The sequence below is a fragment of the Eurosta solidaginis genome, chromosome 1 (genome assembly GCF_040869045.1).
Source record: "Eurosta solidaginis isolate ZX-2024a chromosome 1, ASM4086904v1, whole genome shotgun sequence".
Taxonomy (NCBI): domain Eukaryota; kingdom Metazoa; phylum Arthropoda; class Insecta; order Diptera; family Tephritidae; genus Eurosta; species Eurosta solidaginis.
The window spans coordinates 303,881,020-303,901,137 of NC_090319.1; the positions used below are offsets into that span (position 1 = coordinate 303,881,020).

The following is a 20,118-nucleotide window of genomic DNA, read 5'->3' on the forward strand; positions in this document are numbered from 1 at the left end:
ATTTGTTTTCTTACTATCTCGATCCGCGTGCTACCTAGCGATTTTTTTTGATCAGATGTTGCATTGTCACCAGGTTCTGTTACGGCTCAAGTTTCATATCTCCATCTCACCGGAAAGTTACTCAAAAATCGATTACAAAATTTCCTGCGTTTTTTCAGGGATTTTCGTTTATCTCGATTCGTCTGCCACCAGGCGGCATTTTATTTTCCGCGAATTGTAGTGCCATTGACTCGCAAACTACGTGCTAAGTTTCAAGTCTCTGGATCACCGAGAAGTTAGTTAAAAGTCGATCGCAAAATTTCCATTTTAAAATTAATTTTCTGTATATCTCGATCCGTGCGCCACCTAGCGAATTTTTTTTTTTTTTTCACCTGCATTGTAACGTCTCTCAGATCTCAACTATGTTCTAAGTATCAAGTGTCTAGCTCAAGGTGAAGTCACCGAAAAAGACTTCCGTGGGTCAAAACTTCGTATGGAAATGAGGGGACAAGCATGAAAGCGACTTAATATAAAGGTATAAGATACAAATTTTTCAAGAACGCAGTTTCGTAGTTCATTCATTTTGACTCCAACGACGTGTAAGTTTCAAAACGATATCGACTTTTTAATTTTGATAATTTTTTTTAAACAGGTATTGGTCTTCTTCTTTCTTCTTTTTCTATTGTCTTCCATATAATAAATGAATGATTATAGTAATATTAAAAAAGCAAGGAAGAAAAGATATAAAATTGCTTGGAAAAGATTAGGCTTTTCTAGGCTAAAGTATTATTTGCAATTGTAATTATTGATATTCGTTCTTTTTAAGGACTTCAATCTCTTTCTCGGCCTTCTAACCTTGTAAGTTTTATACAATACTTTTTATTTGCTGTATTCGCAAAGATCTGGGGGGAGAGATTGAAAACCCAAACAAATTTTTCTCTCAATGCAACTAAGGGCCACCTTAATCTACATATGTACCCGCGTTCGGTATGACAAGCTTTCGGCACGAACACAAACGAAAAATGCCACTGAAGATGCCACAACGACGAAACTGGTATTTTTTCAACCCCAATTAAACAAGTTCATGAAAGGCATTTTCAATCTTCCTGCATGTGGGCTAATTGGCCACTGTACTGTAATTGTGCGTGTCGTAATAAATATTTCTTCAGTAGATAATTTAAGTAGATCCTCTGTTTCTATTTTAATGTACATACATAAGCCAAATTCTTTTGGTGACCTCACATTAGTTCGAGGAACACTAATTTTGAATAGCCGTTTTCTTGAAATATGTAAGAATGTCACTTTTTATTAATGTAATCGGCCTGGGTAACGCGACTACCTCCGCCAAATCTAAAAATGCATCGGCCTTTACCAGTCGACGTCCTTAGATAGCGCATGTGGTGAATGCATACCTTTCGTCCCCAGCTAGTGAGTTCTGCAACAGAAAATCACAGGCCTTTTCTATTTCTCGGCCGGCTACAGAGTTCTCCAACAGGAAGCAATAAACTGCAACAGGTTTTATTTATTCCTAGTAGCTCTGCTTGAAATGTACTAGCTAAGTTTGCAAGACAAATTGAGAGCGCGACTTCAAACTGTTTGAGAAAGACGCTTACACTAACACCGCAGTCCATTTTTGACGTGTCAGTGAATAGTGACCATCTTAACAATCCGTTCTCAAAGGTATATTCTTGCCCTTAAAGTTCTTCACATAGTTCATTTTAGGCGAAAGATTTGTTTTCAAACATGATTACTTTCTTAGGATACCGCTGTGGCCCTTCTGCTTCTCGTTAAAGCATCGACACTTCTTAAGCCTGATGGCATGGCTAGTAGCTGTAAGGCGTATATTTAGGTTCAGTGACAGCTGGTTAAGGATAACATTTAACGCGTCTGTTGAATATGACCCAAGTACTCCTGTTACTCCTGTACGGGTTGTCTGTTGTTCTTTCTTTAGTTAGTTAATCCATTGCTGACCACCACACTATCACGCTATACGATAGTATGGGAGCTATGGCTGATGTGTAAAGCTACATCGTAAGCTTAACTCTTTGACCCTAATTACAGTTATTCTCTTACACGAGTAGTAGGCGGTGTATGTATTCTTTACTCTTCTTTGAATATTGAATTTCCTGTCAAGTTTTTTGCCTATTTCGTCTCCAAAGTACTAAACCCAGTTTAGAGTCAGAATTCGGCGCAATTGAGTGAAAGCATGTGAAATTGAGATATTTGGATTCCGTTGTTGAAGATTATCAGTTTTGTTTGCTTGGGTTAACAGTAAGGCTGCCGTCCAGATAAGTAGTCTGCTAACCTTACCCTGCAGGATGTCGCTTAAAGTTGAGGGAACAGCTCCCGAACAAGCGATAAAACATTGTCCGAACATGCTCCTACTTTACGATGTTCTTATTAAGCGGAATAGCATCTCGTGCTACAACACGTTATAGTGGGGAGCGAACAGCACCCTAGGAAGGGGTTTTAAAGGGCCTAGCAATACCGGTTAATATACCATTGAGTTCACACTCTATGTCTAGAAAGGAAGCTAAGGTGTTATGTTTCTAGTGGTGTGGTTTTTTACAGTTTGAATGTGACGGTTTCTTTTGACCTGCCCTTCTTGTTACTCATTCTATGAGTACTTGCCTGTGACTCACCGCCTTATAGTTTATATTGTGAGTCTATTACAAACTTATACATTATCAGAACCCTTATCTTGTCCACTTGTACTCATTTTCTGATATGAAAATACAATTTAGGTTCTACAGATATCAATAACCGTAAAAATAATAAAGCTAAATCATGAGTCTCATGCGAGCCATTATATTTATATATGTTGCTACATATGTATGTATGTAAATGAAGGTATTTTTTTTTGCTGCTCTATGTACGCTTATCTTTTCTCAACTTTTTATGGGTTGATAATTTGTATAAAATCTCAAACTAATGGATTGGGTTAACAATTACCATAAAAAAGTATATCGAAAACAGTTGTAAAACAATTTTTAACATAAAAACATTTTAACAGAGCGAAGGGGTTCAAACAATGCAGCAGAAAACACAAAAAAAAATTTTTTGTTACAACAGTACTTTAAGAATTCATGGAAGCTGTAGCTAAACTTTGTATATCCGAAATATATATAATATAATATAACAAAAAAACAAGAAACGTACAAACAAAAAATAAGTTGAAACACTTAAAAATTTGCATTTGTCTGCATATCAATAAGCAAAAAAAAAGAAAACACTTAAAATACATTTTACGCATTGCAAGCAACAACAACAATTGACCTGTGTGACTCGAAATAAATAAATATGTACACATACATACTTACATATATTGCGTATACGCCACGTTCCACCTTGTTGCTTTGCTTTGTTCTGCATTTCAATTAGACCTTTATATAACATATTTCTAATATTATTTTCTTGCCTTTCTCGTATTTCTCTCTTTGTTTTTTTTTTCTCAATACCATTTGCTGTGTTACCTGCGCTACAGTGCCACCGAGGATCCATCACATTAGCACCGGTGGACATTTGCAAGTCAAAAAAGGTTCGTCGGTTCGTATTGAGTGCTCAGCTTCCGGTAATCCAACGCCGAATGTTACATGGAGTCGCAAGAATAATATTTTACCCAGTGGTAAGATTTGTATAAGTAATACTAAGTATAAGTTTAAAAAAACAAACATTTGCATATTTACTGTACGCACACTGTAAGAGTGGTGGAAAAAATGTTAGGTCAACGATGTGACTAGCTTTTTTAATTGTAATGATCCAAAATTCAAACATATAAAATTTTCAAAATTTTATCCAAAAATTTTAATCATGTGTGTCACTATTAAAACTCTAGAATTTTTTATATTTTTGAGAAGGTTTTACTAGACACTAACATTCTTATAACGTTGTTTTGCTCCATATTGAAACGGACCCGGATTGCGACCGCAGTGGTGAGGTGGTAGCGTGTTCCGCCTACCACATCGAAAGTCCTGTGCTCAAGTACCAAACAGTCCCGAGAAAAATTCAAAAAAAGTTTTTCCAACGATATAATTTTTTTTTTTAATGGGACTGCCCACCTCAGTAATTTGACAAACACTCCGAGGGCATTTCTGCCATGAGAAGCTTCTCAGTGAAAACTCACAATAAAACAAGGAGTATATTGGAAGAGTAGCTTGGCCTAAATCTTCTCAGCGGTAAATCGTTCCAAGTATTTTTTTTTGTTCTTATTACAGGCCCAGAGAACCTGAAACATTTAATAACGAATCATACATCCCCTTCATTTTGCTTGATTATTTAAGAAAGACGTAATCTACGGTAATCTCCGTTTGAAAGAAATCAAAAGCAGACAGGAGTTGCATAGGATCCATTAATCGCGTTGCTGCAAAATGTCTAAGATCATCTGCCGTTACACATATAAAGTTCCACACATATCTAAAAAGAGAAGACATAACGCTCACGATGGGAATACTAACTGGACACTGCTTTCTAACGTCAGAATCCTATAAGTTAGGCGTCAGTAAGTAACAGCAAGAGTAAGAAGCGTGAGCTACATGAACGGCATCAGCCTATGTGAGGTCTTTATTGACTGGTAGATTAATCTAACCTCCCCTCAAGCTGAAAGCTTTAAAAACATAACCCAGTGGTAAAAGGTTACCGACAGCACGAAAGCCATTGTTTAAAAAAAAACAGCGGTTACAATAAAGTAATGAGTGCTGAAAAACTAACTGTGGCCACAAATCAAAAAAGAAACAAACAAAAAAAAAGAAACCAATTCCAAAAATGGAACCAGTTCCAAAAAAAAAAAAAAGGATCCAGTTCCAAAAACTAAACCAGTTCCAAAAATGGAACCAGTTCCTTTAAAGAAACTAATTCCAAAAAAAACCAGTTCCAAAAAGAACCATTTCCAAAAAAAACAAGCAAGGAAGGCTAAGTTCGAGTGTAACCGAACATTACATACTCAGCTGGCTAATTACAGCTTGCAAAGCTTTTAAATTGCCTTCTTTTAAAAGTCGATGGTGCCACGCCCACTGTCCAAAATTTTACTAATTTTCTACTCTGCGTCATAAGACCAACCCACCTACCAAGTTTCATCGCTTTATCCGTCTTTGGCAATGAATTATCGCAATTTTTCGGTTTTTCGAAATTTTCGATATCGTAAAAGTGGCCTTGGTTATAGTCCGATTTCGTTCATTTTAAATCGTGATCTGAGATGAATGCCAAGGAACTTACATACTAAATTTCATTAAGGTGCCCATAAATTTACTTAAGTTATCGTGTTTACGAACAGACGGACGGACGGACATGGCTAAATGAATTTCTTTTTTCGCCCAGATCATTTGATATATAGAGGTCTATATTTATCTCGATTAGTTTATGCCGTTACGTGGTACCGTTATGCGAACAAAATTTATATACTCTATGAGCTCTGCTCAGCTGAGTATAAAAATTGTTCCAAAACAGAACGGAAGTTACATAAAAGTTCCAGTGCTACTAGCATACGCTGGCCTTTTCCACAATTTCGTCTTATTCAACATAAATGTAAGCGTGCTCTCGATGAACGCGCTTTGGAGCGTTTGGTTTGTAGCGAACAAACATGCGAACTTTTTTTTTATTTTAATTCAGGTTAAACACTTTTGGTTATATTAGACAGAAATCTTGATATAAAGCGAATGCAAATATTCCAAACTTTAACCGCAAATAAGATGTATTCCAATGGAGTAATTCGTTCTTGATATACTCGTATGGCTTTGTATACATCAATTAACGCTTGTCTTGTCATCTAGTCTACAATACTTTTTCCACCGGTTTATATGCTATACGTCAACTCTTACAGAGTTCAATTACAGTACACTATGAGTAGTTAACGCTTAACTTAATGTTGTATTTGCTTTATTAATTTTATATTGTCTTTGTTTTTAAAATATCTACATACTTACATATTTCCGTGAATTTTTTTTTATATTTTTTTTATTTTGATGTTAAACACAATACCTAAACAGAATACGAAATTCTGATTTTAGGAAAATGTTTTTCCATACATATTTGCCTTTATATTTGCAATACATTGACACTATTTGATTTAATTAAAAGTGCCGTTCAATTTTATTCACTCACATTTAACAAATTCAATTGCCGTTGTTGTTATATCTGGACGAGTTTTCCTTCACATTTCTATACTCAGTCGTGTACAGAAATTCAAATCTGACGACTCATACTCATTGAGATTTAATAATATTTCCAGGCAGTCCAAAAAAGTCATTCGAAATTACTCAAAAATATAATTTCAGTGAAACAGGCGTGGTAATGCTGCTTTAAAATAAAATATTTCTAATACGACGCTGATAGCTCATATTGAATAAGCGATCTCTGAATAAATTTTTATAAAAGTACTCTTCCTCTGAGAGTGATAAATCTCAATATGGGAGTCAGTGTTAGAAGAGTTATCGACATTTTATCAAAATGCTATAGATTTGATTACGAACTGTTATCGGTTGTTACTACCGTTTTTTTCGATTTGTTATCAAAAATTATCGATTTTTTATCGAAAAGTTATAGCTTTGTTATTTAAAAGTTTTATCTTCACTATCGGCAAATTATATAGTTCCAAACATGTTCGGGAGGGTGCTTGATCTGGTATTTGTTGATGATACATCTAAATCCATTCTTAGGAGGGGTGAACCTCTTACTGTACCTGAGGACCCTTACCATCCTTCGCTGGAAATAGTTTACGAATTGGAAGAAAGCTCTCGGAGTTGCACTACCACAGAAACCGACCCTAGTTTTAGATTCGAATTCGCGAAGGCTTATCTTAGCAAACTCAACCAAATTTTATCTACAATAATTTGGCCCAAATACGGTGCAGATATTGACAAAAACGTGTCTGACTTCAATGCCATCATTCACGCTATTCTGGAAAGACATGTACCTAAGCGTAAACGTATTTCCACTGAACTAGTCCAAATATGGTACACCAAAGAAATGAAATTTTTAAAAAACAAAAAGTCGCGTTCCTTCAAGCTGTACAAGAAGACGGGTTCACACTCCGACTAATTGAAAGACTCTATATTGCGTCATAAATATTTTGAATTAAATAAAAATTGTTACAATACCTATCTCTGTGGAATGAAAAAGAAAATAACTTGCAATCCGAAAGCTTTCTATGATTTCGTGAACTCTAAACGTAGGGTTAAAGGTTTTCCTTCTGGTATGAAATACCTTGATGATTTCTCTACCGACGATCAAGATATTGCTAACTTATTTGCACAATTTTTCAAATCTAACTATTCCGTTGAATTAATTTCTTTGTCTAGTGAATACCCGTATCAACTTAACTCACTTAACGCGATTAATATTCTATCATTATCTCCAGAAGAGGTTCTTACATATTTAATTTCTTTGAAGGAATCTTATAAATACGGTCCTGACCTAATTCCCACATGTTTTCTCAAAAAATGCGCAGAACACATTTATCAGCCCCTAACTGATTTATTCAACATGTTCCTAAAATATGGAGTTTTTTCTTCTGCTTGGAAGGAATCTTTTCTAATATAAAAAAAAAAAATGTAAGGCGCGATAACCTCCGAAGAGATCTAAGGCCGAGCTTCTCTTCCAATTTGCGTCGTGCTCCTAGTGATTTTCCCTACAAATTGGCCGGACGGGACCTACATGTTTTTTGCCGACTCCGAACGGCATCTGCAAGGCAGATGAGTTTTCACTGAAAGCTTTTCATGGCACAAATACACTCGGAGCGCTTGCCAAACACTGCTGAGGGGCGACCCCGCTTAGAAGAATTTTCTTCTAATTGAAAAACCTTATTTCTAAAATGTTGATGTTGCTTTGCCCGGGGTTCGAACCCAGGGCATACGGTGTGGTAGGCGGAGCACGCTACCATCACACCACGGTGGCCGCCAATCTTTTCTAATACCCCTACACAAAAACGGCAGTAGGTCATGTGTAGAAAATTATCGAGGAATTGCAAAATTTTCTGTCATCCCAAAGGTATTTGAAGCCATTGTTACCAATCAGCTAACATTTTCCATTTCTGCATTGATTACAGACTCTCAATATGGATTCTGTAAAGGCAAATATACCATTATCAACCCACTTGAATTCACAACTCATGTTTCTAATGGATTTAGAGAAAATCTTCACACTGATTTCAGTAAAGCATTTGACAAAGTTTCCCATTCATTGCTTATCCATAAACTGGATCGACTTGGCTTCCAACCTGGTCTCACTCAGTGGATATATTCATATCTCTGCGGTAGAAATACTCTTTCAGATGTCATTAATGTTCCCTCTGGCGTCCCACAGTGCAGTTATCTCGGTCCAATTCTGTTCTTGCTATTTATTAATGATATCTGTACCATAATAAAATATTCCAACATTTTAATGTGTGCTGATGATCTAAAATTTTTAGGTCCTATTCGTCTATTGAAGAACGTCCCTTGCTTCAAACGGATTTAAACTGCTTAGTTGCTTGGTGCAACGCGAATTCAATGCCTCTGAACATCAATAAATGTAACTTCATGTGCCTGTCTCGGAGATCTTTGCCAGCAGCCTCTTACGTAATTGATAATTCTTGTCTTGTATAAGTAAATTATTTTGTTGACTTGGGAGTCACGATGGATGTTAAACGTAGTTTCAACCTTCATATTATGACTACTGCCAATAAGGCTAGAGGTGTTCGATCATTCGAGAAGAGATGTTCTAAAGAATTTAGTGACCCTTACGTAACCAGAGCCCTTTTAACCACATTAGTTAGACCGATACTAGAATACGGATCAGTAGTCTGGAATCCGCGATATCATGTTCATGCAGATAGGCTTGAGACAATACAGAAGCAATTTATACTTTTTTCTTTAAGGAATTTTCATTGGGACTCTGCATAAATTCTTCCACCTTATACTAGTCGGTTAAAGCTTATCAATCTTCCAACTGTCGTTAGTCTTAGAGAAATGCTAAGCGTATTATATATGGCTAAGCTACTGAATGGACTAATATCTAGCCCCTTTCTTTTGCACGAAGTAAACTTCAATGTCCCATCACGAGTGTCAAGACATTACAAACCTCTTCTTTTGAGGCAGTGCAGAACGAATTTCGAATTAAATGAACTTTTCCGGTGTTTGTGTTATGCTTTTAACTCTCATTCGAATTCATTTGATATAACGGATTCACTGCCCTATCCCACCTTAACTCGTAACAAAATAAAAATAAAAAAATAAAAATCTGTATATGCTAAATCTTTAACTTATTTAACAATTTACTATATGCATAATTTCCAACTGTTATTTATAATACTCAGCTGATGATTTTTATTCTGTAGCTGAGCAGTTTTAGATCTCGACGCTTAACAAGCCTCCGCCTATCAACAACTCGGCAAAAACAAAAACAAATCCGTGGGTCATGCGGATGCGCCCCTCGTCTCGGTTGGGCGGGCTTTGGAGGGTATTAATCCGTTGGGTTTATTATTATTATTATTTTATATTATTATTATTATTATTTTAAATTATCACGTTGGTATCAAATAGTTATCGATTTGATATTGACATTTAATAGATTCGCCTTATCGATTTTATCGTACAGACGCTAATTAAACTTCAATATCAAATCGTTGACACATATTTAACCCAACGGTTACAAGCTTATAAGAAGCCGATGACTCATCTATTACACGCCGATAACTAAACGATAACTCGACGGAAATAATTCGATGTCGCTGATATGTCGATAATAAAACAAATACTTGTCTGAATGGGTTGTTACATACAAGGAGCCGACGAAAATATTTTCCAAAAGCTCTAAGTTATTTATTTCTGTTAAATTGACATCTGTTGTGGTTTAGGTTCATCTCCGGAACGAGCTCTAGTTAACTTAAAACATCAGTTTTCTAGACGTAAACCTGTACCTTTACGCACAAAACTTAACGAGCAATTGGTACTCACTTTTTTTATTTATATGAACGAAGGATTTGTAATCCCACAAAAATTACTGCAAGGTATACTCGTATACTGTTGATTTTTATCCGAACTGTGGTATTCTTACTTTTTAAACGGTTTTATTTAGCTTGAGTTGACAGGCTGCACAGCCGCATGCACGGCCGTTGTGAACGAATATTGTAATTGAAATTTAAGTAACTTCCCGATAAGCTACAAGCTTGAAACTTGGAATATAGTTTAGAACCCGATGACAATGCAATAATAAGAAAAAAAAATCGCCGCTGGGTGGCGCAAGGATCGAGATATTCGCAAAATTCGCATTTGTGATCGGATTTAGCTCATATTTGGAACACATAATACATGCAAGAATAGAAATCGACCTGTTAAAAAAATCGCCGCTAGGTGGCGCATGGATCTAGATATTCGCAAAATTCGCATTTGTGGTCCGATTAGGCTCATATTTGGAACACATAATACATGCAAGAATAGAAATCGACCTGTGAAAAAATCGCCGCTAGGTGGCGCATGGATCGAGATATTCACAAAAATCGTATTTTGGTCCTATTTGGCTCATATTTGGAACACATAATACATACAAGAATAGAAAGCGACCTATCAAAAAAAAAAATCGCCGCTAGGTGGCGCAAGGATCGAGATATTCACAAAAATCGTATTTGTGGTCCGATTTGATTTGGTCCATATTTGGAACACATAATACATACATGTATAGAAAGTGACCTATGATGCCCGATTTGGCTCATATTTGGAACAAATATTGCATACAGTCCAGTAGAAGTGACATCAAATATTTTGGAGTTGGAGGAGGGACAAGCATACGTGGCGCAGTCGAGTAAAGTCTTTGGAAGGATTATGTATTGAGGACTTAGGTTGTTACAAATTGTCAGGAAAGAGTCCTTGTAATAATGAGTCACTAAATGAACTAAACAGAATGAGAAATAAAAGGCAATTAAATAAAGACTAAAAACTTGAAAATAAATTAATTAAAAAAAAAATTTTAAGTTAAACGGTTTTATTGAAAACAATACTTACATGAAATAATAAAAATACGAAAAGCTAGAAAATAATTAGGTAGGCCTTAGGTACTAGTCATCACACTCCTTATCAATCTAGGGCGTTGATCAGACAATTAAATAAAAGCGTTGGACCCGTCATATTTCTATTGATAGTCATAAGTAAAACCAACTGAACCTTAATCAGGTTACGCTACGCCTCACATTTTTAGAAATTTCACGCGCCCAACGCCTTTATTTAATTGTCTGATCAACGCCCTAGATTGATAAGAAGTGTGATGACTAGTACCTAAGACCTACCTAATTATTTTCTAGCTTTTCGTATTTTTATTTTTTCATGTAAGTATTGGTTTCAATAAAACCGTTTAACTTAAAAATTTGTTTTAAATTATTTTTTTATATCTATGTATATACACTTTTAATTTTTCTCTCTCGCTACTGTCTATTCCACATTCTGTTTCCAGCATTCTGCATACATATTTATAACAACCACTTCCTTTTTGCAATTTTCCTACTTTTCCTATTCCCCCCCTCCAACTCCTTTTTACTATTCACACTCTTCAATCAATCACCCAACCACTGATACAATTTATTTCATTCACATTTTTTTGTATCTTGATTTTCTTTCCGACAGGCGAGGAGAAACTTCACTCACACATACTGTCCATTGAGAATGTGGATCGGCACAAGGGCGGTGTTTATATTTGTACAGCCAACAACGGCGTCGGACAGCCAGCATCCAGTCAAGTCGTCCTGCATGTCTTGTGTAAGTTGAGTAGCTGAAGTGCAATATAAAATTATTTTTAATAAATATAATATAGTGAAGGAATAAGAATGACTACTCGGACAGTGTGTTGCAAAGTACTTTCTTTGATAAGTGGAAATAGGAAAATTTTGTATTTATTTACTTTTGTAATTCGCTATTTACTCAGTTGTCTACAATGACTTTCAGTTAAAAGTGTAGCTACATATTTATGATTGAGTGTATGCCAATAAAGTCATCAGCAAAAAGTCGCAGAAGGTTTCCGAATCGAAACTGTATATAAGGTATATTTTTAGCATAAAGTTAATCTGACTCGAAGCTATGAAATGTCTCGTCAAAATGTCCTAATTGCAATTTTAAAATATATTGATATTTCTTCGGCTCCGCTTAACGAGTTGTGTCGCGACGTATAGGCCAAGGGTACACATATAAGATATACATACCCACCAAGGATCACAAAAATTTGTGTTTCACATACATCTCGCCTAGAGTGTGTTAGTGGTGCATGATTACATCGATGCCAAATATAGTCTTGTTCAGGCTCATCATCTTGCCTTGGTGTTTAATCATTGGCTCTTCTATCAGACGCTGTCCTTACTTACTTAACTAAAGCTTAACCATTTAAACGGGAGGGTGGAGACGTGGGTAGAAGTCCACGTAATTTGGGAAAGATTCTGATCACCATGTACCAAGGAATTGTCTGGATGGTTCTTTTGCATGCGATTGAAGCAGCTTCCTACTCGCACTCGCTTGTGGCCAAAGGTCCCCTGGGAAGACACTGCCTGTTTGGTGGTGAGCTAACTAATGAGAGAAGACGATAATCTAGATAGGTGGACTTCATCAGCATTATCTGATCACCGTAAGGTGCGGATACAAGCGGGCGTCTTTTCTAGATAAAGCAACTCGATATATAAACGTGTATGATAAATGTCTCATCTCCGCTGAGCGTGTTGTGCGCTGGGCTTGGGGCCCGCCACGTAAAATTAGACTGCAAAATGCATACTCCCATCCAAACATCGGCTATCAGTAGGCCATTTTTGTTATAAGGTGAAATCGGAATGACCTTGGAATCATTGTATTAAATTTTTGCATCATCTTTTTATTCCTTTTGAGTTACTTATTGGCCGGAAAAAATATATATCAGTTTTATTTTTCTTTGAGCTTAAGGCCTATTTTTATAAATAAAACACTTGATTTTGTATTAAATTATTTAATTTATTCGATATTTTGACCTTAGTCTAAGGTCATCATCAGGACTGCAAGAAACAATACAAAAACACTAATAAATTTATCAAATATTAACATTTTTGACATAAGTCATTTTCACATATAAAGAACATATAAAAAATATAGATATATTTAACATAAATCATCAGCACAACTTACGTTTTAAGCAATGCTTTAAAGACTAAAATGCGAAAACAAAATAAATTAAGGAATAGCCGACGAATCAAACGAAGAGTGTGCATAAACAATTGAAGTCCCGTAATTGTAAACAAACATTTTATAAAAACAATAATACATTAAGCGGCGAAAAAACAGCATGCAGAAAAATTGATCACAGCAGTGTAGTGTTGTTGTTGGGAGAGCTCAAGAGTGGCTTTTGTGCTTTATTATTAGGTTGCGGTAGGCGTAGGCACAGTGTTCAGTGTCTGCCTTAAAATTCATACGTTTATTATTAGGGGTGTCAACTATGTGTAGCATTTCTAACGTGAAGCGTTTATTATAATGTTTCTCCTCTTCTAAAATGGTGAGGTTCTCAAAATCCGGGTAGTGGCCTGTGTCTTTACAATGTGCTGTTAATGCCGTTTTATTATCTGAAAAATTATTCCTTAATTTTATATTTGATTTGTGAGCGGATATCCTTGTCTTGAGTTTAGATTTTGTAGTACCCACATATACTTTCTCGCATATGTGGGACCCGTCACCAATACAAGGAATCCGATACACTACGTCAGATTTTTCCTCTTTAGCTATGGGATCTTTCAGTTTGCTGAATACTTTTTTTAATGGGTTGCTGTAGGTAAAGGCTAGCTGCACCGTTTTCTTGTCATACAGTTTGGAATTTTTGATCCTCTCCGAGAGCCCAGGGACATAAGTAACCGATTTATAAATTTTTGCAGTTTGATTTTCCCTATTACTATCTTTATCACGCCTCGAGTAAAATTCGTATATAAGTTTGTAGATTAATTTCGTGGGGAAATCATTATTTTCTAGGGTATCCTTAATGATATTGATGTTTTTGTTGTGGTACAATGTGTCGCTGATGGAGAGAACACGCCTCACAAAATTTTTGGCAGTGTTAATTTTTATATTTCTAGCATGCTGCGAGGAGAAGTTAATCAATCTTCCAGATGTTGTGGGTTTTTTGTACCAGTCTATTGTTAATCGGTTATCTCTCTTAATTATTAGGGTATCCAAAAAAGGTATTTTTCCGTCCTTTTCTATTTCGATCGTAAACTTAATGGATTTATGATACCCGTTGAGTAGATTTAACAATTTGTCTGTGTCCTCTGTTTTTACTATGGCGAATAAATCGTCCACATATTTAGTTAACAATCTATGTTTGTTGGCCGATTCCATTTCAAAACGTGTTAAAAGATCCTCCATCACAATATCGGCTATGACTGGTGATGCTGGAGAACCCATGGGCATTCCTGATCGTTGCTCATATATTTTATCTCTGTATTTAAAGTAACGATTCTCTTTAATACAAAACTTAACTACAGTTAAGAACAGTTCCTTTGTCATGGACGTGTTCTCCTTTATCTTGTCCCATTTTGATCCTATGATTTCAAGCGCCAAATCTACTGGTATACTAGGGAATAAAGACACCACGTCGAACGACACTAAACTCTCGTCATCATACACATACGTATTGTGTATTTTATTTTTAAATTCAATTGCGTCTTTGATGTTATATTTAGATGATAGGGTTAGTTTATTAAGAATTTCTACAACATATTTACATAAATTGTAGGACGGGGAATTAACGGACGAACAGATAGGCCGGAGTGGAGTTCCTGTTTTGTGAATCTTCGGCAGACCATAAATACGGGGTGGATTAGACGTTTTACAATTGAGACGATACTTTTCTTTCAAGTCAATGACCTTGTTATTATATAATTTATCAACTATTTCGTTGTTTTTTGCTTGAAGTTGATTCGTAGGGTCTCGTTTTAGCACTTTGTACGTGGAAATGTCGTTTAATATTGTTTGCACCTTTTTTTTATATTCCGTTTTGTCCATTAATACAGTGACGTTCCCCTTGTCTGCATTGAGAACCAAAAGTTGTTCGTGGTTTTTTAAGAACTGTTTTGTGGAGCGCAATGTTCCTAGCGTAAATCTATCCCTTACAGAAATGTGTGTCTTGTTAATGTGGTTCTGCAAGAGTGTTGTCAAATTATTCCTTTCAATCTCTTGTTTTTCTTTTTCTTTAATTGTTTGTATACAGTTCTCGCCATCTGCTATCAACTTAAATAAAGGAAATTCTTTAAGCTCGGGGGGCATCGCGTATTTTGGACCATGGGATAGAAGCCACATAATATTTGTTGATATTTGTGTGTCTGTCGTATTACAAATGTAGCCTGTCACCACCCTAATGTTCAAACTTTGTTGTTGTTTCTGCTTTAACTGTTCGTACTTGTTAACTTGTATATTTTTCACGTCGGTCTTTAGCTTATTTATCAAGAGCTCTTCACTTTCAAAGAATGTGGTGGCATCATGTGTTGTTAGGGAATTTGTTATTTTTGTTTTTAACATATTTACCTCTTTTCCATTTCGCCGTAGAATCTCGTGTTTTATTGTGATGAGAAGATTTAGAAGTTTGAACCTGATTCTCTCTATGTACTTACTCACGGTATTAGCTATTTTTTTGGTAGTTTGTGACTATTGATGTTTTTGTTTATAATGTAACTTATAGTTTTGGTTGCATTTGTTATGAAGCTGGGAGTAACGCCGTTTCTCCTACATCTCTCCAGGAATTTTGTTGACTCCGAGAGTCTCGCGAGTTGATGTGTAGTGCGTTGGTATTGTTTGATGCTACGTTTGGTTTTGATGTTGTAACCATTGTTGATGTTTTTGTAAACGTTTGTGGTGCCGTTTACTTCTCGGTGTACTCGCCGTTTAATCATAATTGAGTTACTTATTGGCCGGAAAAAATATATATCAGTTTTATTTTTCTTTGAGCTTAAGGCCTATTTTTATAAATAAAACACTTGATTTTGTGTTAAATTATTTAATTTATTCGATATTTCGACCTTAGTCTAAGGTCATCATCAGGACTGCAAGAAACGGCATTAACAGCACATTGTAAAGACACAGGCCACTACCCGGATTTTGAGAACGTCACCATTTTAGAAGACGAGAAAAATTATAATAAACGCTTCACGTTAGAAATGCTACACATAGTTGACACCCCTAATAATAAACGTATGAATTTTAAGGCAGACACTGAACACTGTGCCTACGCCTACCGCAACCTAATAATAAAGCACAAAAGCCACCCTTGAGCTCTCCCAACAACAACACTACACTGCTGTGATCAATTTTTCTGCATGCTGTTTTTTCGCCGCTTAATGTATTATTGTTTTTATAAAATTTTTGTTTACAATTACGGGACTTCAATTGTTTATGCACACTCTTCGTTTGATTCGTCGGCTATTCCTTAATTTATTTTGTTTTCGCATTTTAGTCTTTAAAGCATTGCTTAAAACGTAAGTTGTGCTGATGATTTATGTTAAATATATCTATATTTTTTATATGTTCTTTATATGTGAAAATGACTTATGTCAAAAATGTTAATATTTGATAAATTTATTAGTGTTTTTGTATTGTTTCTTGCAGTCCTGATGATGACCTTAGACTCAGGTCGAAATATCGAATAAATTAAATAATTTAACACAAAATCAAGTGTTTTATTTATAAAAATAGGCCTTAAGCTCAAAGAAAAATAAAACTGATATATATTTTTTCCGGCCAATAAGTAACTCAATTATGATTAAACGGCGAGCACACCGAGAAGTAAACGGCACCACAAACGTTTACAAAAACATCAACAATGGTTACAACATCAAAACCAAACGTAGCATCAAACAATACCAACGCACTACACATCAACTCGCGAGACTCTCGGAGTCAACAAAATTCCTGGAGAGATGTAGGAGAAACGGCGTTACTCCCAGCTTCATAACAAATGCAACCAAAACTATAAGTTACATTATAAACAACAACATCAATAGTCACAAACTACCAACAAAACTAGCTAATACCGTGAGTAAGTACATAGAGAGAATCAGGTTCAAACTTCTAAATCTTCTCATCACAATAAAACACGAGATTCTACGGCGAAATGGAAAAGAGGTAAATATGTTAAAAACAAAAATAACAAATTCCCTAACAACACATGATGCCAGCACATTCTTTGAAAGTGAAGAGCTCTTGATAAATAAGCTAAAGACCGACGTGAAAAATACACAAGTTAACAAGTACGAACAGTTAAAGCAGAAACAACAACAAAGTTTGAACATTAGGGTGGTGCCAGGCTACATTTGTAACACGACAGACACACAAATACCAACAAATATTATGTGGCTTCTATCCCATGGTCCAAAATACGCGATGCCCCCCCGAGGTAAAAGAATTTCCTTTATTTAAGTTGATAGCAGATGGCGAGAACTGTATACAAACAATTAAAGAAAAAGAAAAACAAGAGATTGAAAGGAATAATTTGACAACACTCTTGCAGAACCACATTAACAAGACACTCATTTCTGTAAGGGATAGATTTACGCTAGAAACATTGCGCTCCACAAAACAGTTCTTAAAAAACCACGAACAACTTTTGGTTCTCAATGCAGACAAGGGGAACGTCACTGTATTAATGGACAAAACGGAATATAAAAAAAGTTGCAAACAATATTAAACGACATTTCCACGTACAAAGTGCTAAAACGAGACCCTACAAATCAACTTCAAGCAAAAAACAACGAAATAGTTGATAAATTATATAATAACAAGGTCATTGACTTGAAAGAAAAGTATCGTCTCAATTGTAAAACGTCTAATCCACCCCGTATTTATGGTCTGCCGAAGATTCACAAAACAGGAACTCCACTCCGGCCTATCTGTTCGTCCGTTAATTCCCCGTCCTACAATTTATGTAAATATGTTGTAGAAATTCTTAATAAACTAACCCTATCATCTAAATATAACATCAAAGACGCAATTGAATTTAAAAATAAAATACACAATACGTATGTGTATGATGACGAGAGTTTAGTGTCGTTCGACGTGGTGTCTTTATTCCCTAGTATACCAGTAGATTTGGCGCTTGAAATCATAGGATCAAAATGGGACAAGATAAAGGAGAACACGTCCATGACAAAGGAACTGTTCTTAACTGTAGTTAAGTTTTGTACTAAAGAGAATCGTTACTTTAAATACAGAGATAAAATATATCAGCAACGATCAGGAATGCCCATGGGTTCTCCAGCATCACCAGTCATAGCCGATAATGTGATGGAGGATCTTTTAACACGTTTTGAAATGGAATCGGCCAACAAACATAGATTGTTAACTAAATATGTGGACGATTTATTCGCCATAGTAAAAACAGAGGACACAGACAAATTGTTAAATCTACTCAACGGGTATCATAAATCCATTAAGTTTACGATCGAAATAGAAAAGGACGGAAAAATACATTTTTTGGATACCCTAATATTTAAGAGAGATAACCGATTAACAATAGACTGGTACAAAAAACCCACAACATCTGGAAGATTGATTAACTTCTACTCGCAGCATGCTAGAAATATAAAAATTAACACTGCCAAAAATTTTGTGAGGTGTGTTCTCTCCATCAGCGACACATTGTACCACAACAAAAACATCAATATCATCAAGGATACCCTAGAAAATAATGATTTCCCCACGAAATTAATCTACAAACTTATATACGAATTTTACTCGAGGCGTGATAAAGATAGTAATAGGGAAAATCAAACTGCAAAAATTTATAAATCGGTTACTTATGTCCCTGGGCTCTCGGAGAGGATCAAAAATTCCAAACTGTATGACAAGGAAACGGTGCAGCTAGCCTTTACCTACAGCAACCCATTAAAAAAAGTATTCAGCAAACTGAAAGATCCCATAGCTAAAGAGGAAAAATCTGACGTAGTGTATCGGATTCCTTGTATTGGTGACGGGTCCCACATATGCGAGAAAGTATATGTGGGTACTACAAAATCTAAACTCAAGACAAGGATATCCGCTCACAAATCAAATATAAAATTAAGGAATAATTTTTCAGATAATAAAACGGCATTAACAGCACATTGTAAAGACACAGGCCACTACCCGGATTTTGAGAACATCACCATTTTAGAAGAGGAGAAAAATTATAATAAACGCTTCACGTTAGAAATGCTACACATAGTTGACACCCCTAATAATAAACGTATGAATTTTAAGGCAGACACTGAACACTGTGCCTACGCCTACCGCAACCTAATAATAAAGCACAAAAGCCACTCTTGAGCTCTCCCAACAACAACACTACACTGCTGTGATCAATTTTTCTGCATGCTGTTTTTTCGCCGTTTAATGTATTATTGTTTTTATAAAATTTTTGTTTACAATTACGGGACTTCATTTGTTTATGCACACTCTTTGTTTGATTCTTCGGCTATTCCTTAATTTATTTTGTTTTCGCATTTTAGTCTTTAAAGCATTGCTTAAAACGTAAGTTGTGCTGATGATTTATGTTAAATATATCTATATTTTTTATATGTTGTTTATATGTGAAAATGACTTATGTCAAAAATGTTAATATTTGATAAATTTATTAGTGTGTTTGTATTGTTTCTTGCAGTCCTGATGATGACCTTAGACTAAGGTCGAAATATCGAAAAAATTAAATAATTTAACACAAAATCAAGTGTTTTATTTATAAAAATAGGCCTTAAGCTCAAAGAAAAATAAAACTGATTTTATTCCTTTTGCAAATAAAGTAGTCATCACGATTATAGTGCGAAGTACTTCCCCTCTCCTCTTAGAATGAGGTGTTCTATAAATAACAGTGGAATAGCACCGTTCGTCGCTCACAATATGGTGGATCTGGTTTCCTGTTAATAAAAAATATAGTTGCATATTTTTAGCACCGTTAAGGTCTCAGCCTCAATCAAGTAGAAGATACGTCGTCGTATAGGGGAACTTCCCCACTACGAGGTCAAAGGCACATTATTTCTACCCTGACGTTAAAGTCGCTATGCACTAACTTAAGACTATGTTAAGGGCATTCCTGAAATGTCATTCTACTTTCTCAATCGTCGCCTGATCGCAGAAATTTTTAGACTTCATATAAAAATTCTTGGGGAAATAAAAAAAAATAAAATAAAATTTTTGGGGAAATAGCTAGGCAAAT

The 20,118-nt window shown here is 35.5% G+C and overlaps 1 protein-coding gene across 10 annotated transcripts in view; it reads left to right on the forward strand.

Annotated features, from left to right (window-relative positions):
* The window catches only part of LOC137237551 (uncharacterized), a 1,245,508-nt gene that overhangs the window by 1,087,476 nt on the left and 137,914 nt on the right, over positions 1 to 20,118 (forward strand). For all 10 annotated transcript variants that reach the window (XM_067761305.1, XM_067761304.1, XM_067761308.1 and 7 more), the window contains 2 exons: positions 3,464 to 3,604; positions 11,565 to 11,696. In XM_067761305.1, coding sequence (XP_067617406.1) covers positions 3,464 to 3,604; positions 11,565 to 11,696 — 273 coding nt within the window. The remainder of the gene's footprint in view (positions 1 to 3,463; positions 3,605 to 11,564; positions 11,697 to 20,118) is intronic.